We start from the raw sequence: 16,545 nt of genomic DNA, 5'->3' as shown, positions 1-16,545 counted from the left end.
CACTGGAGTGTTTCAAACGCATAGCAGTGGACAGGATTGGGGCAAGAACCTCGAGTTTTGTGACCCCCCACCCCCCGCCAGCAGTTTCCAGGCTTTGCTACACCTACTGCTCCCTCAGCCTCGCCCCGTGGCCTTTGATCTGTAAAGGGTACAGTACTATCCCGAGAAGATAAGGGTTCTTAAAGCTCATAACCACATACCTTTATAACATTTAGGTTAAAACCAAATAGTCCCTCAGCGCGGACATTTCTAGTTGTCTCATAAATGCTGTGGTTTTTGGTTGTTGTTTATTTATTTTTTATTATTTTTTTGAGACCCGGTCCCTGTCGCCCAGGCTAGAGTGCAGCGGTGCTATCACAGCTCACCGAAGCTTCAACCTCCCGGGCTCAAGTGCTTCTCCCGCCTCAGCCTGCCGGGTAGCTGGAACTACAGGCAAGCACCACCATGCCTGGCTAATTGTTTGTAGGGATAGGGTTTTGCTGTGTTGCCCAGGGTGGTCTTGAACTTCTGGTCTCAAGCAGTCCTCCTGCCTTGGCCTCCCAAAGTGCTGGGATTACAGGTGTGAGCCCCCACACCCAGCCTGTTTTTATTCCAGTCCAGATCCAGAGAATGCCACTGACTCACGGGCCTCTTTCTGGCTCCCTCTTGCCTCTGCCTTCCCATCGTCCTGGGCTGTCCTGTGGCAGTAGACCTGGGTCGCATTCCGGCTGTGTTTTTGGCAAGCCCACTTCTGGGAGTCCCTCAGGGCAGGTGTCGTCCGCGTGCTGAGGAGGGTGGCACTGAGATCTGCATGCCGCCCCGTTCCATCACTTGTCTTTGTGTGTTAGTTGGAGTGCTTCCAGAAAACCAGAAAGACACACTTTGCTATTTGGTCCATTTTGTGTAGGAAGGGCTGAAAAAAAACTATTTCCTTCATTTGTGTTCAAAACAGCAAGCTGGTTTCCCTGCCTCTGCAGTCAGGGGTTTGACCTGTGTGTTCTGCATGCGCCATGCTTGTGTCCTTCCTGATGCTCCAGTCCTCATCTGCAGCCAGCGGGCACCTCTTCATGCCCCGGGGTCTTGGGTGGTCCCTGTCCAGGACACGAGGCTCTTGGGGCTGCCCTGCCTCTTTGCCTGAGGGCTCAGGTTCCTCCTCAGGGCTGCCCTGCCTCTTTGCCCAAGAGCCCGGCTTCCTCCTCGGGGGACAGTGGTGTCTCAAGGCCAGCAGACCCGTGCACAGTGCCACCTTCCCATAGAACTTGAGCTTGTGCAGGGAGGGCACAGTGCGTCCAGCCTGGAGCAAGTTGTGTGTTCTCGTCCACCTCAGCACGCTCTTGTCCAGCATGGATGCTGCCAACTCCAGTCTACACTGAAGAAGTCGAGAGGGAGGAGGTTCCGGAGTGCTCCAGATTCACACCCCCAGGGCACGGTGGCCCCGAGCCGTCTCCCTGACAAGCTCCTCTCTCTGGCCACCGTATTTTCCATTGAGTCAATATTCTTTTTGTTGTTGTTTCTCAAACTTTCAGTCATTTATGGCTCTTTAGAAGGAGGATTCTAACTTTAAAACTCTTAGCAGTGCACCTGTTTACTTGATAGAGGCTACTTGCAATTTGTTTAGTTTTATCTGTGGGGCAGACAATCATAAACCTGATTTCTCCGACCAGAGACCTCTTCCTGAAATGCGCATTAGCTGCGAGGATGCAGTGGTGAGGTGAAGCGAGGCGTCAGCCCTTGAGGGTCTAGGTGCCTGTTTTGGAGGAGACGCCGACTGAGTCCTGCCCCTCCCACCTGGGTGCCGGGCAGGCCCTCCACGCTGTCCCCGCTCCCGGCCGTGGTGGAGGCTTGCTGGAAGAGAGTTCCCTGCTAGACCACAGGTGGGGTTAGGGTTTTAGTGGTTTGTTGTTTCTTTTTGTTTTTATAGATTTTTTTTTTTTTTTTTTTTTGAGACGGAGTCTCGCTCTGTCACCCAGGCTGGAGTGCGGTGGCATGATCTCGGCTAACTGCAAGCTCCGCCTCCCGGGTTCACGCCATTCTCCTGCCTCAGCCTCCCGAGTAGCTGGGACTACAGGCGCCCGCCACCACACTCGGCTAATTTTTTTTTTTTTTTTTTTGTATTTTTAGTAGAGACGGGGTCTCACCGTGTTAGCCAGGATGGTCTCAATCTCCTGACCTCATGATCCACCCACCTCGGCCTCCCAAAGTGCTGGGATTGCAGGCGTGAGCCACCGCGCCCGGCCTATCAAAGTGTCCATTCTCAGTCTCTGCCCATTCTGCGTTCTTTCACTCGGTGGGCGTGTCGTAGTCTTTGGTGTGCCAGGCTCCTCTCCGTTCCTGGGGAGGGCCGTGGGGCTTGCGTGCTCACCAGTCCTCTCTCCACGGATCCTGAACATGCCTGTCACCTCTTGCTTTAGAAACGTGGGGACCGGACACAGTGTCTCATGCCTGTAGTCCTAGCACTGTGGGAGGCCGAGGCAAGAGGATCCCATGAGCTAAGAATGTTTCTTTACATTTTTAAATAGTCCGAAAAAATCAAAAGCATCGTATTTTATGATGTGAAAATTTAAGAATTGAAATTTCATGGTGCGTAGTCTGATTGGAACCGGCCCCGCTGGCTCAGCGGTGGTCTGCCTTCACCCGTCCGTGGTGCAGTTGAGTGTGCGCTGGGCGTGTGCTGCCTGCCTGCTGGTGGCTTTGAGCAGCTCTCTGTGCGCCCTGGCTGGAACTCATCATCACTGCGTCGGGACGTTTTCACGCCCACTGCATGGCCTGCACGTCAGAATGAAGAAAGGAGAAAAGGAGACTTCAGGGTTGCACTTCGAAGCCACAGTGAACTCTGAGTTGTTTTGTTGTTGAACTGTCATTGTTGATGGCAAAGCACGGAGTTTCTCATCCGTGATACTGTAGCTATGCCGAGAGCAAACAGCTGACAGTGGAGTCACCGACTCAACACCAGCAATATCCGCCCTTACGGGAAAGCAGTATTTAGACACCAGCAATATTCCCCACTCACAGGAAAGCAGTATTTAGAAAATACTGAAAATTTAAAATGGAATGTCTCATCACAGCAGAATTTCCTCTCGAAGTGAAAATGAAATACGGCTGTAGTCAGAGTAAGCTTCCAATTGTCTGATTCGTTAGCCTTGTGCCAACAGTGAGCTCATCAGATCAGGCTGGACTGCCACAGCTTAAGAGCAGTGTCCGGAGACAGTGAGCTCTTATTCATTCATTCATTCATTCATTCATTCACTTTTGAGATGGAGTTTCACTCTTGTTGCCCAGGCTGAGTGCAGTGGCACTATCTCAGCTCACCGCAACCTCCGCCTCCCAGGTTCACACGGTTCTCCTGTCTCAGCCTCCTGAGTAGCTGGGATTACAGGCATCCGCCACCACGCCCAGCTAATTTTTTGTATTTTAGTAGAGATGGGGTTTCACTGTGTTGGCCAGGCTGGTCTCAAACTCCTGACCTCAGGTGATCCACCTGCCTCAGCCTCCCAAACTGCCAGGATTACAGGTGTGAGCCACGCCCAGCCCCAATAAATGTTTGGATGCCTCTATACACCTGACACTGAGTGCTACTATTTTTAATCCTTTTTTCTTCTTCTAGGTGAAAATTAAAGAAATGGGAATTAGAGCCAAGGGTCTGAAGCTGAGTTGTTTTCCACTGTGTCCACGGGGCTCTCTCCTTTGCATGGACCATGTGACCTTTTTTCTATCATTCCCATTACAGCTCTTCTGGAGACTGATGGGCACAGCCTCCTGCTGTCAGCCCCCGTCTTCCAGGCCTCCGTTTCAGCTGCTGGGATGTGATTATTTAAGGGAAACATTTTCTTTCAAGCTGCTCTCAGATTGTCCAGGCCAGTCTTTCAGCATTTCCCTTGTGAAGCTCCAGCACTCCATCCACCTGAGGCCGGCCACACCTATCCCATTGGCTCTCGGGGTCCCCTCCTGTCTCTACCCAGGCTCTCGGGGTCCCTTCCTCTCCCCAGGCTCTCGGGGTCCCCCCCCTCTACCCAGGCCCTTGGGGTCCCCTCCTGTCTCTATCCAGGCTCTCGGGGTCCCTTCCTCTCCCCAGGCTCTCAGGGTCCCCTCTTCCCAGGCTCTCGGGGTCCCTTCCTCTCTCTTCCTAGGCTCTCGGGGTCCCCTCCTCTCTCTTCCTAGGCTCTCGGGGCCCCCTCCTCTCTCTGCCCAGGCTCTCGGGGCCCCCTCCTCTCTCTACCTAGGCTACTGTGTTCCTGAGCAGTGACCCACGTCGTCCACTCCGTTGCCTGGATGTGAACTTAAGGTCACATTTAGGGGGCCTTTGCTGAGAGTCCGTTTGCTTTTCCCTGGAACCTGCAAGGTTCTGGCCTGCTCTTGCTGGCCATCCCTGGAGGGTCAGGCCTCTTCTGGTCCAACCAGCGGAGGCCGCATGCTGACCGCCTCGAGCTGGAGTGACCCAATGGCAGGTGTGGGTGAGGAGGATGCTGCCTGTCTGTGGCCGGGCAGTCTCTTCCCTGGAATTTGTGCCTGTGGTTGTGGCCACAGACACCAGGGGGCGCTCTTAACCCACTGCCAGGCAATGTGGCGCCAGAGCCCATAGCTGTGAGCAGCCGTCGCAGCAGGCTGTGGACTCAGGCACCCGGGACACATGGTCCCTGGGGCTGTCGGGCCCTCGAGGGCTCTCTTGGGGTTCCTCAATGGCGGCCTTAGGTGCCTGTGAGCTGGCAGGGTCTGCCACCGCGCAGAAGCGTGGGGAGAGCCCAGTGGCAGGTTCATTCTCTGAGCTGTGGGCGTCCAGGCAGTTCACTGGCTCAGCCGTGAGGTCAGCAATGATGTTTGACGCGGCACCCATGTGGCTGCAGTATTTATCAAGCCCCTGGTGATGGTTGGTTCTGTGACATTGGACACTCACAGGCGGTGGCCGAGATGGGAATGACAGTCCCACAGCTGGGCTTCCTGGGCTCCATGCCTGTCCTAGGCCTGGAAGAGCCGGCCTGCGACTCAGCGTCCCATGTGGGCTGGTGGGGCGGGTGCCCGGGGGGGGCACCTCCTGCTGTGCTGAGCCCCGAAAACATCCCAGTCTTAATTTGCTGCTTTCTTATTAGTAGCCTTCAAACTTCATAATGCAAATCCGTAATTTTCTTTATGTGATGTTTATGAACAGTTTAATATAATCCACTGCCTGTGTAAGATTAAAGACTGTGTGTTGATTTTCCATAGCGGAAATGAGAAAGCAGAGGGAGTTCTATCACAAATTGGGCATGGAGGTGCCTGGAGACATCAAGGGGGAGACCTGCTCTGCAAAACAGCACTTAGATTCCCATCGGAATGGTGAGTGCTCTGCGTGCCCATCGAGAAGCCCCAGGAATCCCTGCACAAGGCCTTTTCTTAAAGAGCCGGCACAGTCTGCCAGGCTCTCCCACACGTACTCGGGAGAAAATGAAGGAACCTGAGGGTGCGGGGAGGTTAGGGTTCGAGGCGTTCCTCCTCACTCCTGGTACCAGTGGGAATGTGGGCAGAGGGGAGAAGCGGGGGTCCTGGAGGGGTGAGGCCAGCAGGGGAGAGCAGGAGGGCCCCCCGAGAGTGCCTTGGGGGCAGAGGTCAGGGGTCGGAGAGCCTGTGGAAAAAGTAGTGGAAGGTGAACTTCCTGAGACTTGGCTTGGCTTGGTTTACTGTAAAATGGCAAAATAATGGTTTGGTTTCTGTGTAAAGGGAATGGTATGTTCACATCCAAGTGTATCACAACAGATTTTCATGTCTTGAGGACATTTTATTTTCCTAATGGACCACACAAACTCTTAAGAAATTTTTTTTTATTTTATTTTTTTTTTTTTTGAGACGGAGTCTCACTCTTTCGCCCAGGCTGGAGTGCAGTGGCCGGATCTCAGCTCACTGCAAGCTCCGCCTCCCGGGTTCCCGCCATTCTCCTGCCTCAGCCTCCCGAGTAGCTGGGACTCCAGGCGCCCGCCACCTCGCCCGGCTAGTTTTTTTGTATTTTTTAGTAGAGACGGGGTTTCACCGTGTTAGCCAGGATGGTCTCGATCTCCTGACCTCGTGATCCGCCTGTCTCGGCCTCCCAAAGTGCTGGGATTACAGGCTTGAGCCACCGCGCCCGGCCACTCTTAAGAAATGTTTAGGCTCCTCTGTGTATCTGTGAGGGTTGGAGGGGTAAGAGGGGCCTGGCTCTGTCACTCCCACGGCTTTGCGGGTCCCAGGAAACGCAGCCGTGAGGGGTGCTTGGGAAGCGTGTCTGGGAACCAAGCAGTCCTGTCAGACCCGTTTTACCGAGGGGAAGTTTTCATTTTAAATGCAGTGTTAGAATAGTGGATTTTTAGCAGAAGGCTTTCAGATGGAGGGCTGATGGGGTCAGCACTGAGCAGCTCTGGGCGGGCCTGGCCAGGTGGGTGCGAAGCATGTGTGTGTCCCACACCGGCTCCGGCTGCCCCGTCCCTGTCTTCTGTGCTCCCCACATCTGCACCCACAGACCCATGCGCCCGTTCCGCCTCCCGGGGAGACCCCTGCAGACGCTTTGCAGACGGCTTTCCTTTGACTCTTACTCTGCTCCGGGGGTTCGGTCTCCTAATGGAATGAATTTTTGATGGCATTTGGAGTACAGTGGAGTTTTTTAAATGGCTTGACAGTTTGGATTTCATGGTGCACTATGTTCTGTTTATGCTAAAAGGTGAAACCAAAGCAGACGACAGTTCAAACAAAGAGGCCGCGGAGGAGAAGCCGGAGGAGGACAACGACTACCACCGCAGCGACGAGCAGGTGGGTGGGGCCCTGGGGCTTCCGGATGCTACTGTATTTGGAACCATGAGCAGGTGGACGGGGCCCCGGGGCTTCCGGATGCTCCTGTATTTGGAACCATGAGCAGGTGGGCGGGGCCCCGGGGCTTCTGTATTAGTGCTCCCCAGGGAGCCTTGAGCAGGTAGGTAGGCCCCAGGGTTTCTGTATTAGTGCTCCCCAGGGAGCCCTGAGCAGGTGGATGGGGCCCCAGGGCTTCTGTGTTATTGCTCCCCAGGGACCCTGAGCAGGTGGGCGGGGCCCCAGGGCTTCTGTATTAGTGCTCCCCAGGGACCCTGAGCAGGTAGGTGGGGCCCTGGGGCTCCAGGACGCTCCTGTATTAGTCTTCCTGTAATAGTGCAGTGCCAGGAGCACCGAGGGAGGGCTCACACCAGAAACCTTCCCTCAGGATGAAGTGATGCCCAGCACCCAAGGGCTGCAGTTTTCTTCCTCCCGACTTCTTCCTTTGTTTTTCTTTTTTAAAAATTACCAGAGGAGCACGTGCTTAGGGTAAAGCATGGCAGATATAAAACGTGGCAGGTCAGCGGCCGGCTCTGGCCTCTCAGCCCCGTGGCCCGAGTTGTGTGCCTTTTCCTCCGGGCACGTCTCTGTGCGTCTGTGAATGTTATGTGAAAGGAGGCAAAGCCCAGCAGTGTGTTGAAAGTGGGAGTGAATGTCGAAGGCCTCTTCGTGTGTCCGTGTGTCATTTACTGTGTTACCAGATGAAGACAGAAAAACTACATGGTCACAGACATGCAGAAAAAGAATTTAGTGAAATTCCATACCCACGTCTAAAGAACTTTTTTTGGGGGGTGGAGTTTTACTCTTGACTGCCAGGCTGGAGTGCAGTGGCACCATCTTGGCTCACTACGGCCTCTGCCTCCTGGGTTCAAGCGATTCTCCTGCCTCAGCATCCTGAGTAGCTGGGACTATAGGCACCTGTCACCACGCCCGGCTAACTTTTGTATTTTTAGTAGAGACAGAATTTCACCACATTGGCCAGGCTGGTCTTGAACACCTGACCTCAGGTGACCTGCCTGCCTCAGCCTCCCAAAGTGCTGGGATTACAGGCGTGAGCCACCGCGCCCGGCTGAGTAATGGGACCTTAACTTTTTAGTTTATACTTATGCATTGTTTAAAAGGTTCAGTGAGCATTACAGAAATAGACACGTGTGTCCAACGTGGGATATGATGGCGTTGCCTTTTGGGTCAGTAGAGAAGAGCAGCCAGTTCAGAGAAGGGGCAGGGGCAGGAAGAGAGGAAATCGCCCTCTTCTTTAATGACCCCTGGTTTCACTGCCATGCTTGGTTCCTGGTGTTTAAGTGCCTGATGCTTCCTCTGTTGGTGGCTTGGCGGCTCTTCTGGAACTACGCTGTTCTTCTCTCTGTGGCGTTGGTCTCGTCTGCGCTGAGGCCCCAGGTCTTTCCTGGTTGGCCTTTGTTAGTTACTTGTCCTTAGAGCAGTTCCCCCCTGGGAGGAGCCCCCTGGGATCTTGTGGAAATTCAGTTTTGGGGTCTGCTGGGTGGGCTGGTGTTCCAGAGGGGCGCAGGCTGCTGCTCCCCTTTCCTCTGGTGTGGTTTTCCACGGATCGATGTAAAGCTGTGTGTGATGTCCTCCTCCAGTTTAATCTCTGTTTTGCAGTTTTAAATTTATATCAGTGCTTATTTTTACTAATATTTACCTTTTCTTTTGATCCTTGATGTGCTCAAGATGTATTTGTTGCTTTCAAAAGAGCCAATTTTTTTTTTAATTGATCAAACATTGAATTTTCTTTTTTCTTTTTTGAGATGAAATTTTGCTCTTGTTGCCCAGGCTGGAGTGCAATGGCACGATCTCGGCTCACTGCAACCTTTGCCTCCCATGTTCAAGTGATTCTCCTGCCTCAGCCTCCTGAGTAGCTGGGATTACAGGCATGCGCCACTACGCCCGGCTAATTTTGTATTTTTAGTAGAGACGGAGTTTCTCCATGTTGGTCAGGCTGGTCTTGGACTCCCGACCTCAGGTGATCTGCCTGCCTCGGCCTCCGAAAGTGCTAGAATTACAGGCATGAGCCACCACGCCCTACAGAATTTTCTTTTTTCTTTTTTCTTTTTTTTGAGACAGGCCTCAGCCTCCCAAGTAGCTGGGATTACAGGCATGCCCTTCCACGCCCGGCTAATTTTTATATTTTTAGTAGAGATGGGGTTTTACCATGTTAGCCAGGCTGGTCTTGAACTCCTGACCTCGTGATCCACCCACCTCGGCCTCCCAAAGTGCTGGGATTACAGGCGTGAGCCCCCATGCCCAGCCTTGCTGAATTTTCTTAAAACATTTTTTTTTTCTGACATCTTGAGTTAAAAGTCTTTTGTTGGCCAGGCGCGGTGGCTCACGCCTGTAATCCCAGCACTTTGGGAGGCTGAGGCAGGCAGACCACGAGGTTAGGAGATCAAGACATCCTGGTTAACATGATGAAATCCCGTCTCTACTAAAAATACAAAAAAAATGGCCGGGCACAGTGGCTCACACCTGTAGTCCCAGCTGCTCGCGAAGCTGAGGCAGGAGAATGACGTGAACCCGGGAGGTGGAGCTTGCAGTGTGCAGAGATCGCGCCACTGCACTCCAGCCTGGGCGACAGAGCAAGACTCCATTTCAAAAAAAAAAAAAAATAAAAGTCTTTTGTTGTTCTTTGAGACAGGATCTGGCTCTCTCATCCAGCCTGGAGTGCAGTGGTACAATCACAGCTCCCTGCACCCTCCGCCTCCTGGGCTCCTGCCCAAGCCTCCAGAGTAGCAGACACTGTTGGCACACCACACCAGTTAACTTTTTAAATTTTTTGTAGCAATGGAGTCTTGCTGTGTTGCCTAGGCCAGTCTGAACTCCTGGGCTCAAGCAGTCCGCCTGCCTCAGTCTTCCAAAGTGCCAGGATTCCAGGCATGAGCCCGCATGCCTGCCCGGTCTTTGTAAGTGCATTTCTGGCTGTGTGTTTCCTGTGTGCTCCTGGCTTCTCCCTGCACTTTTTTTTTTTTTTTTTTGAGACGGAGTCTCGCTCTGTTGGCCAGGCTGGAGTGCAGTGGCCGGATCTCAGCTCACTGCAAGCTCCGCCTCCCGGGTTTACGCCATTCTCCTGCCTCAGCCTCCCGAGTAGCTGGGACTACAGGCGCCGCCACCACGCCCGGCTAGTTTTTTGTATTTTTTAGTAGAGACGGGGTTTCACTGTGTTAGCCAGGATGGTCTCGATCTCCTGACCTCGTGATCTGCCTGTCTCGGCCTCCCAAAGTGCTGGGATTACAGGCTTGAGCCACCGCGCCCGGCCCTCCCTGCACACTTTTATGAGTAACATTTTCACTGGCATTCATTTCTAAAGAAGCTGTAATTTCATCAGAGTTCCTTTTTGATCGAGAAGTTTGTTCTGAAGTATTCGAGTAACATGGCCTTTTTGGGTTCCATCCACTCTCCTTTCTAGTCTCCTTCCCGAGCGGTCAGGGAGTGTTGTCTACGCGGACCTCCGCCTTGGGGGATTGAGATCTTCTTTCTTGTTCACTTGGGTGCAGATTTTCCAGGGGTCCTGGGGTGATTTTCCTTTGGCTGAGTTTGCTGGTTGGTGTGGTGGGTAAAGAAGCAGACCCCGGGGGCCAGTTGTCCACGTCCTGCTCTGCCTTTAGCCAGGGCGTGGCCTTCACAAGTGACCTACCTCTGCCTCAGTTTCTCTGTCTGTGGTGTGAGGTGGTGATGAGATTGCCTCGAGGTTTTTAGGAAGATTAAATGATTTCCTACTTGTGAGGCACCTTGAGGTGTTACGTTGAATGAGTGAGAAGCAAGCCGGCATCCTGGGAGATGGTTAACTCCGACATTCAAGTTCGGTGGTTTTTCTTGTTGACGCACCCTTTAGATTCCTGTTCTCTCTGTTGCTCTAACCTCGCAGTGATGCTTAGGAGCCGTGCTGCTGGGTGTGCAGGCTGGTGGTTCTTACATAGTTTCGATGACTTGCACCTTTTGCCAGCGTGGATTCTTTTTTTTCTCTTTTTTTCCTGTTCAGTGTGTTTTTGCTCCAACCCCCGTTTGTCTTGTACTAACATCGCTACTGTTGCTGTTGGGCTCTGCTTCCACCCTCCCTGTCATTTGTCTCAGGTGTGTTACGGAGGCTTTTGCTTTGCTTTTTTACACCCATCTCAGGTTATCTTTGATAGGGGAGTTTAACCCGTTGTCTTTGTGAGAAAACACATCTTCTTCCCCTCTACCCTTGAGGGCCTGGATCAGGTTTGTTGACTTCTTTCTCTGCTCTGATGGTTTGGGAATTTTGCATTCTCTTTCTGTTCTTCTTGTGGCTGCTCTTAAACTTGGATTCCGTGTCCGTTTGTGGGATTATCTGCGTCTGTAACTTTGTGATGAGTTCCTGATCCCCATCTTCCAAAACTTGGAAGTCATCTGAGGGTTTGTTCTAGATTGTTTTTGGTAATTTTAAAATTTTATTTCTCACTAGTTTTATTCTAGGAATCGCTTCCTCATCTTACTGAAGTTTGGATGCGACATTACGGTTATTTAGACTTAGCCAGAGGTTGCGTGGGTTTTCTGAGTGTTTCTGGTGTCTTCCTGCTGTGTTTGGATTTGTGCTTTGCCACGTCCTCATGTCACTTCCGAGCCCAGCACAGTGGCCCCTAAACTCCTGCCAGTCACGGGCTCTATGTTGTCCCCCTCACACCAGTGACAGTCGTTTCTTCTCTTAACTCTTAAACCCTTCTCAGTCATTCGGATGACCTGATTAAATTATGTACTTTTCATACTAAGCATTAAAAAAAAAAAAAAAACACACAGATGAGGGAAGCACCCGCCACCCAGGCCCAGGCCCATGTCTCTGCTCCCAGCCTTGTGCCCTCCCCTGGTGGCCCCTCCGAAGGGCATGAGGGTGTGGATGCTGTGCCTGTGCCTGGAGGCTCTGGCCCCTCCGACCCCTCTGGCCTCTGGCTGGGCTCCAGCTCTAGGTTGGTTCAGCAGCCAGCTTGGAGCAGCCGAGGCTCAGGGTGGCATCAGCCGGCCATGCTGGCTTCACAGGCAACCTCTTCTCCATCATCGAACGGGCGCAGGCCCCCTCACCCCCACCCACCGCTGGTGGGCACTCAGCCTCAAGGCACAGGCCTCCTGGGACCGGTGGCTCCTCCGAATCTTCCCGAGGGAGGCAAGTTTAGTCATCGCTGAGCAACGCAAAAGCCTGTCGGGTTTCTTTACTCACGACGTCTTCGAAACCAAAGTACTTGACGAGGCCGTTCTTTCTGTTTTACGAGGGGGGACGGGGATCCTCCTGGAAGACGCTCGCCCTGCACAGGTGAATGGTGCTTCCCACACTTGACCTTGGGAGTTCGGAAATGGGCGGAAGCCACCTCTTCCGCTGCCCTTGCTGTTCCCTCCTGAGGTCCCTGGTCGTTCTTTCTCCTCTCAGTTCTGCCTCCTGCAGTCCCTGCATCTGCCACCTTCTCTGTGTGACCCCATTCCTTTCACCGCCGGAAGCCTCAGGTGACTCATTTGCTTCACAGCTGTTCTTCGCTCTCATCTGTTTTTAAGTGTAAGCCATCGGTCTGTTTAATTCCAGAACTCTGCTTTCTGGAGCCTGACTTCTTTGGGAGCAGCCGGCGGGTTTCCTGGATGTGTGGCCTGCAGCTGTTCTGCTCCTTCCCCCACAGCCACCGCTTCCAGAGCCTGGCTTTGCGTGGGCATCCTGAGGCCTCTGGAGACTGGGCAGCCAAGGGTGGGGTTTGTGGATAAGGAGTGAGGTGGGGGCCGGGCCTGCTGCCCTGAGCTGGGGTCCTGAGTGTCCACCAGGACTTGGGGGTGGGGTGTGGTGCAGTCTTGGGGGTACAGGGGCTCTACGTGGACTTTGACCCCTGTGCATGCAGCCTCCTACTCCGGTTCCAGGCCCCCGGGGTCTCCCCACCAGACTGAGGCTGGGCAGACAGGAGGGGCCGGCACGTGGCCGTGACCCTGTCAGCGCAACCCCAGAGATTCCCACCCCCTTCAGGCCTCTGTCCGATCCAGACGCTCAGCCCCCGCCCATCTTCGTTTTCAGAGCCTCGGGATTGCCAGTCCCCTCCTGGTGCCCGTCCGTCTGGGGCTCTTCTGAACATGTCCCTGATGAAACTCTTTTGTCTCACTTCAGTAGGCTTTGTCCTCTGTTGAACCACAAAGGTTTGTGTTTGAGATTAGCTCAGTCACCTGGATAGTGGGAGACAGATCCCAGCCCTCACTGGAGGCCCGTCTGGGCCCTGATGGCTCACACACCTGAGCTGCCAGGTGGCCCAGGAGAGGGCGTGGGCAGCTTCTCTCCCAGAGCTGAGAAGCCCCGGAGCAAATGGTAAGGAAATTAGAATAGAACTTTAAAGTTTTTTTTAATTTTCTGAGACAGGATCTCACTTTCTTGACTAGGCTGGAGTATAGTAGCACAATCTCAGCTCCCTGCAGCCTCGACCTCCTGGGCTCAAGCGATTCTCCCACCTCAGCCTCCCGAGTAGGAACCACAGGTTGAGCCACCGTACCCAGCCTAGAACTTAATGTTTAAGAAGACTCTTGGCCGGGCGCGGTGGCTCACGCCTGTAGTCCCAGCACTTTGGGAGGCCGAGGTGGGTGGATCATGAGGTCAGGAGATCGAGACCATCCTGGCCAACACGGTGAAACCCCGTCTCTACTAAAAATACAAAAAATTAGCCGGGCATGGTGGCGGGCACCTGTACTCGGAGGCTGAGGCAGGAAATGGCGTGAACCCGGGAGGCGGAGCTTGCAGCGAGCCGAGATTGTGCCACTGCACTTCAGCCTGGGCGACAGAGCGAGACTCCATCTCAAAAGAAGAAAAAAAAAAGAACACTCTGGGCCAGGCGTGGTGGCTCATGCCTGTAATCCCAGTACTTTGGGAGGCCGAGGCAGGCAGGTTGCCTAAGCTCAGGAGTTTGAGACCAGCCTGGGCAACAAGGTGAAACCCCATCTCTACTAAAATACAAAAAATTAGCCTGGGTGTGGTGATGGGCGCCTGTATTCCCAGCTACTCAGGAGGCTGAGGCAGTAGAATCGCTTGAACCTGAGAGGCAGAGGTTGCAGTGAGCTGAGTTCAAGGCACTGCACTCCAGCCTGGGCAACGAGAGTGAGACTCTGACCTCCTACAAACCCTACATTCAGCTTCCCTTGGAGCGAGCAGCTGCCCAGTGAACTTCAGGGGCCTTCTGGGTCCTGGGAGGAGTTGCGTCTGTCTTTGGTGGTCCTGGCACCCACAGACCCCAGTGGGGTTGCGGAGCTGGTGTGGTCTGTGCTCGTCTTCACTCGTACGGAGTTAGGAAACCTTTACTGGGCCTGTGACGTGGTGGGTGTGGTGTCCCAGCACCAGAAACAGGGGAAATGGCTCCTGTGCCCTGAACAGGCTGGGGGCCTGGTGTGGAGCCCCTCCCGCCCTCTAGAGGCTCCAGTGGCTCCTGTATGTGGAGTTGGAAATGTGGTTTGTTTTCACTCCTCTGAGTTCTGCCTTCCTGGCCCGCCAGCTCCTGTCCACACCCTTGGGCTCCTGGGACTTCGCACCCGAGAGCCGGACCCCTGCTCCTGCTGCACGGCTGCTGGAAGTGGGCTCTGCCTGCAGGGACCTCACAGCCGGCGTGGTGAGGGTTGGCTGGTGGGGAGCAGAGAGCACATGCATCCAAGCCAGACCCCCTGGACGTGGAAGGGGCAGAGGGTGGAAAGAGCGTCTCCTGGACTGCAGAGGTGAGGCAGGGGGCAGTGAGCTGGGAACTGGTGCCAAGCTGCCCCACGTGCCATGGGCAGCGAGTTCGGGGCAGAGTGAACGAGCCAAGGCTGGAGGTGAGGTTGGGGACCTTGGGGGCCCATGGTGAGAACTTGCTGTTTACCCAGAGGAGGGAGATGAGGCAGATGGAATGTGAGGTCAGGGTGTGCTGTGGGATGCAGCCGGGCGTGGCTTTATCCCCAGATAAAGCCAGCTGCTCTGCAGTGAGCGGCCTGCGTGGCCAGGATGGCCATGCGGAGACCAGGCAGGAGTCGGAGCCGGAGGCCCAGGCAGGTGGCAATGCGTGTGCAGCACTGGGTTGGGGCATATTTAAAAGGGAGGGAGCGGCCGGGCGCGGTGGCTCAAGCCTGTAATCCCAGCACTTTGGGAGGCTGAGGTGGGCAGATCGCAAGGTCAGGAGATCAAGATCATCCTGGCTAACACGGTGAAGCCCCGTCTCCACTAAAAATACAAAAAAAAAAAAAATTAGCCGGGCAAGGTGGCGGGCGCCTGTAGTCCCAGCTACTCGGGAGGCTGAGGCAGGAGAATGGCGTGCACCCGGGAGGCGGAGCTTGCAGTGAGCCGAGATCGTGTCACTGTACTCCAGCCTGGGCGACAGAGCAAGACTCTGTCCCCCCCCCCCCAAAAAAAGGGAGAGAGCCTGTAGGAATCGCTGGTGACCCAGATGCAGATGCCAGATCTTGGGCTCTTTTTCATTTCCAGGTGGATAAGGAGCTCAGTGTTCTCAGGCAGGCCGATGGGTAGGCATAGAAAGCGACAGGTCCTTCTGTAGTGCCCTCTTTACAATCAAAGTTGCATTTCGAGCTGTGTAACGTAACCGCTTGATGGTGACGGCCGTGTACACACAGGGCCACGTGGTGTCGCGGAGCGCGCAGTGTGTGCACAGTGTGTGCGTGGCACGTGTTGGTACGCTGTGACGTTTTTATACTTAATTTCCCATCTGTTCTAACATTGGAGACTTTTAGGTGGTGACCGGCCCATCACTCTTCTAAGACATTGCACCTGTCCCCCTGGGCAGGTGTGTTCCACGGTATCTGTGTTATTTCTGATCAGTCTCCTGTGTGTGGGGTGTCCAGCGGCTCATCGCACGTCTCTGGGCTCCTCTGCGTGTGAGTTGCTTACTTGTTCTTTGCCCGTCTCTGTCCTGGGCAGCCTGACTTTTCCTCACGTGAGCTGCAGGGCTGCCTCTTCCCTCACCGCCCCGCGCTCACCGCAGCGATCGTCTTTCCTTCTGTGGCTGTTGGCTTTCTTCAACCTACCATCATCCACAGTTTTAAATTTGACATAATTAAATTTCTCGGTATTTTCTTTTGTGTCTTAAAAATGTTTCCCCATTCTAAGGTCATAAATACATTCTTCTACGTTGTCTTGTAACATATTTGAAAGGTTTGCTTTTCCCAGTTGGGTTGTAAGCCCCTACAGTTGACCTTGTGTGTAGAATGGACGGGTGGGTTCAACTTTGCCAGGTTTCCACACTGTCAGGTCCCCCCGGGCTCTCTGCTCTGTTCTGCTGATCTCTTGTCTCCCATTGTGCCAAAACAACAAGGAACTTAACTGAATTGCAATGATTTATTTTACCATTAAGCTGTGGTCTTCTGGGAGAGTAGGTCCCCCTCATTTTTCTTCTTCAGAATTGTCCTTTTTTTTTTTTTTTTTTTTTTGAGATGGAGTTTCATTCTTGTTGCCCAGGCTGGAGTGCAAGGCACGATCTCGGCTCACCGCAACCTCTGCCTGCCGGATTCAAGCTATTCTCCTGTCTCAGCCTTCCAGAGTAGCTGGGATTACAGGCGCACGCCACCACATCCGGCTAATTTTTTGTATTTTTAGTAGAGACAGGGTTTCTCCGTGTTGATCAGGCTAGTCTTGAACTCCCAACCTCAGGTGATCCACCTGCCTTGGCCTCTCAAAATACGGGGATTACAGGCATGAGCCACCACACCCAGCCTTTGTTTTTTTTTGTTTTTTGGGGGTTTTTTTTGAGACGAAGTCTTACTCTATATTCCAGGATGGAGTGTGGGGGCGCAATCTCGGCTCACTGCAACCTCTGCCTC

General features: G+C 53.7%; 1 protein-coding gene across 3 annotated transcripts in view; it reads left to right on the top strand.

Annotated features, from left to right (window-relative positions):
• The window catches only part of LOC105483813 (polycomb group ring finger 3), a 62,480-nt gene that overhangs the window by 32,552 nt on the left and 13,383 nt on the right, over window positions 1-16,545 (top strand). For all 3 annotated transcript variants that reach the window (XM_011744790.3, XM_071093931.1, XM_071093932.1), the window contains 2 exons: window positions 5,179-5,289; window positions 6,641-6,729. In XM_011744790.3, coding sequence (XP_011743092.1) covers window positions 5,179-5,289; window positions 6,641-6,729 — 200 coding nt within the window. The remainder of the gene's footprint in view (window positions 1-5,178; window positions 5,290-6,640; window positions 6,730-16,545) is intronic.

The sequence above is a fragment of the Macaca nemestrina genome, chromosome 3, assembly GCF_043159975.1.
Source record: "Macaca nemestrina isolate mMacNem1 chromosome 3, mMacNem.hap1, whole genome shotgun sequence".
Classification (NCBI taxonomy): Eukaryota; Metazoa; Chordata; class Mammalia; order Primates; family Cercopithecidae; genus Macaca; species Macaca nemestrina.
The sequence above is the reverse complement of the archived record's forward strand: the minus strand, read 5'-3'. Positions and strand labels throughout refer to the sequence as shown.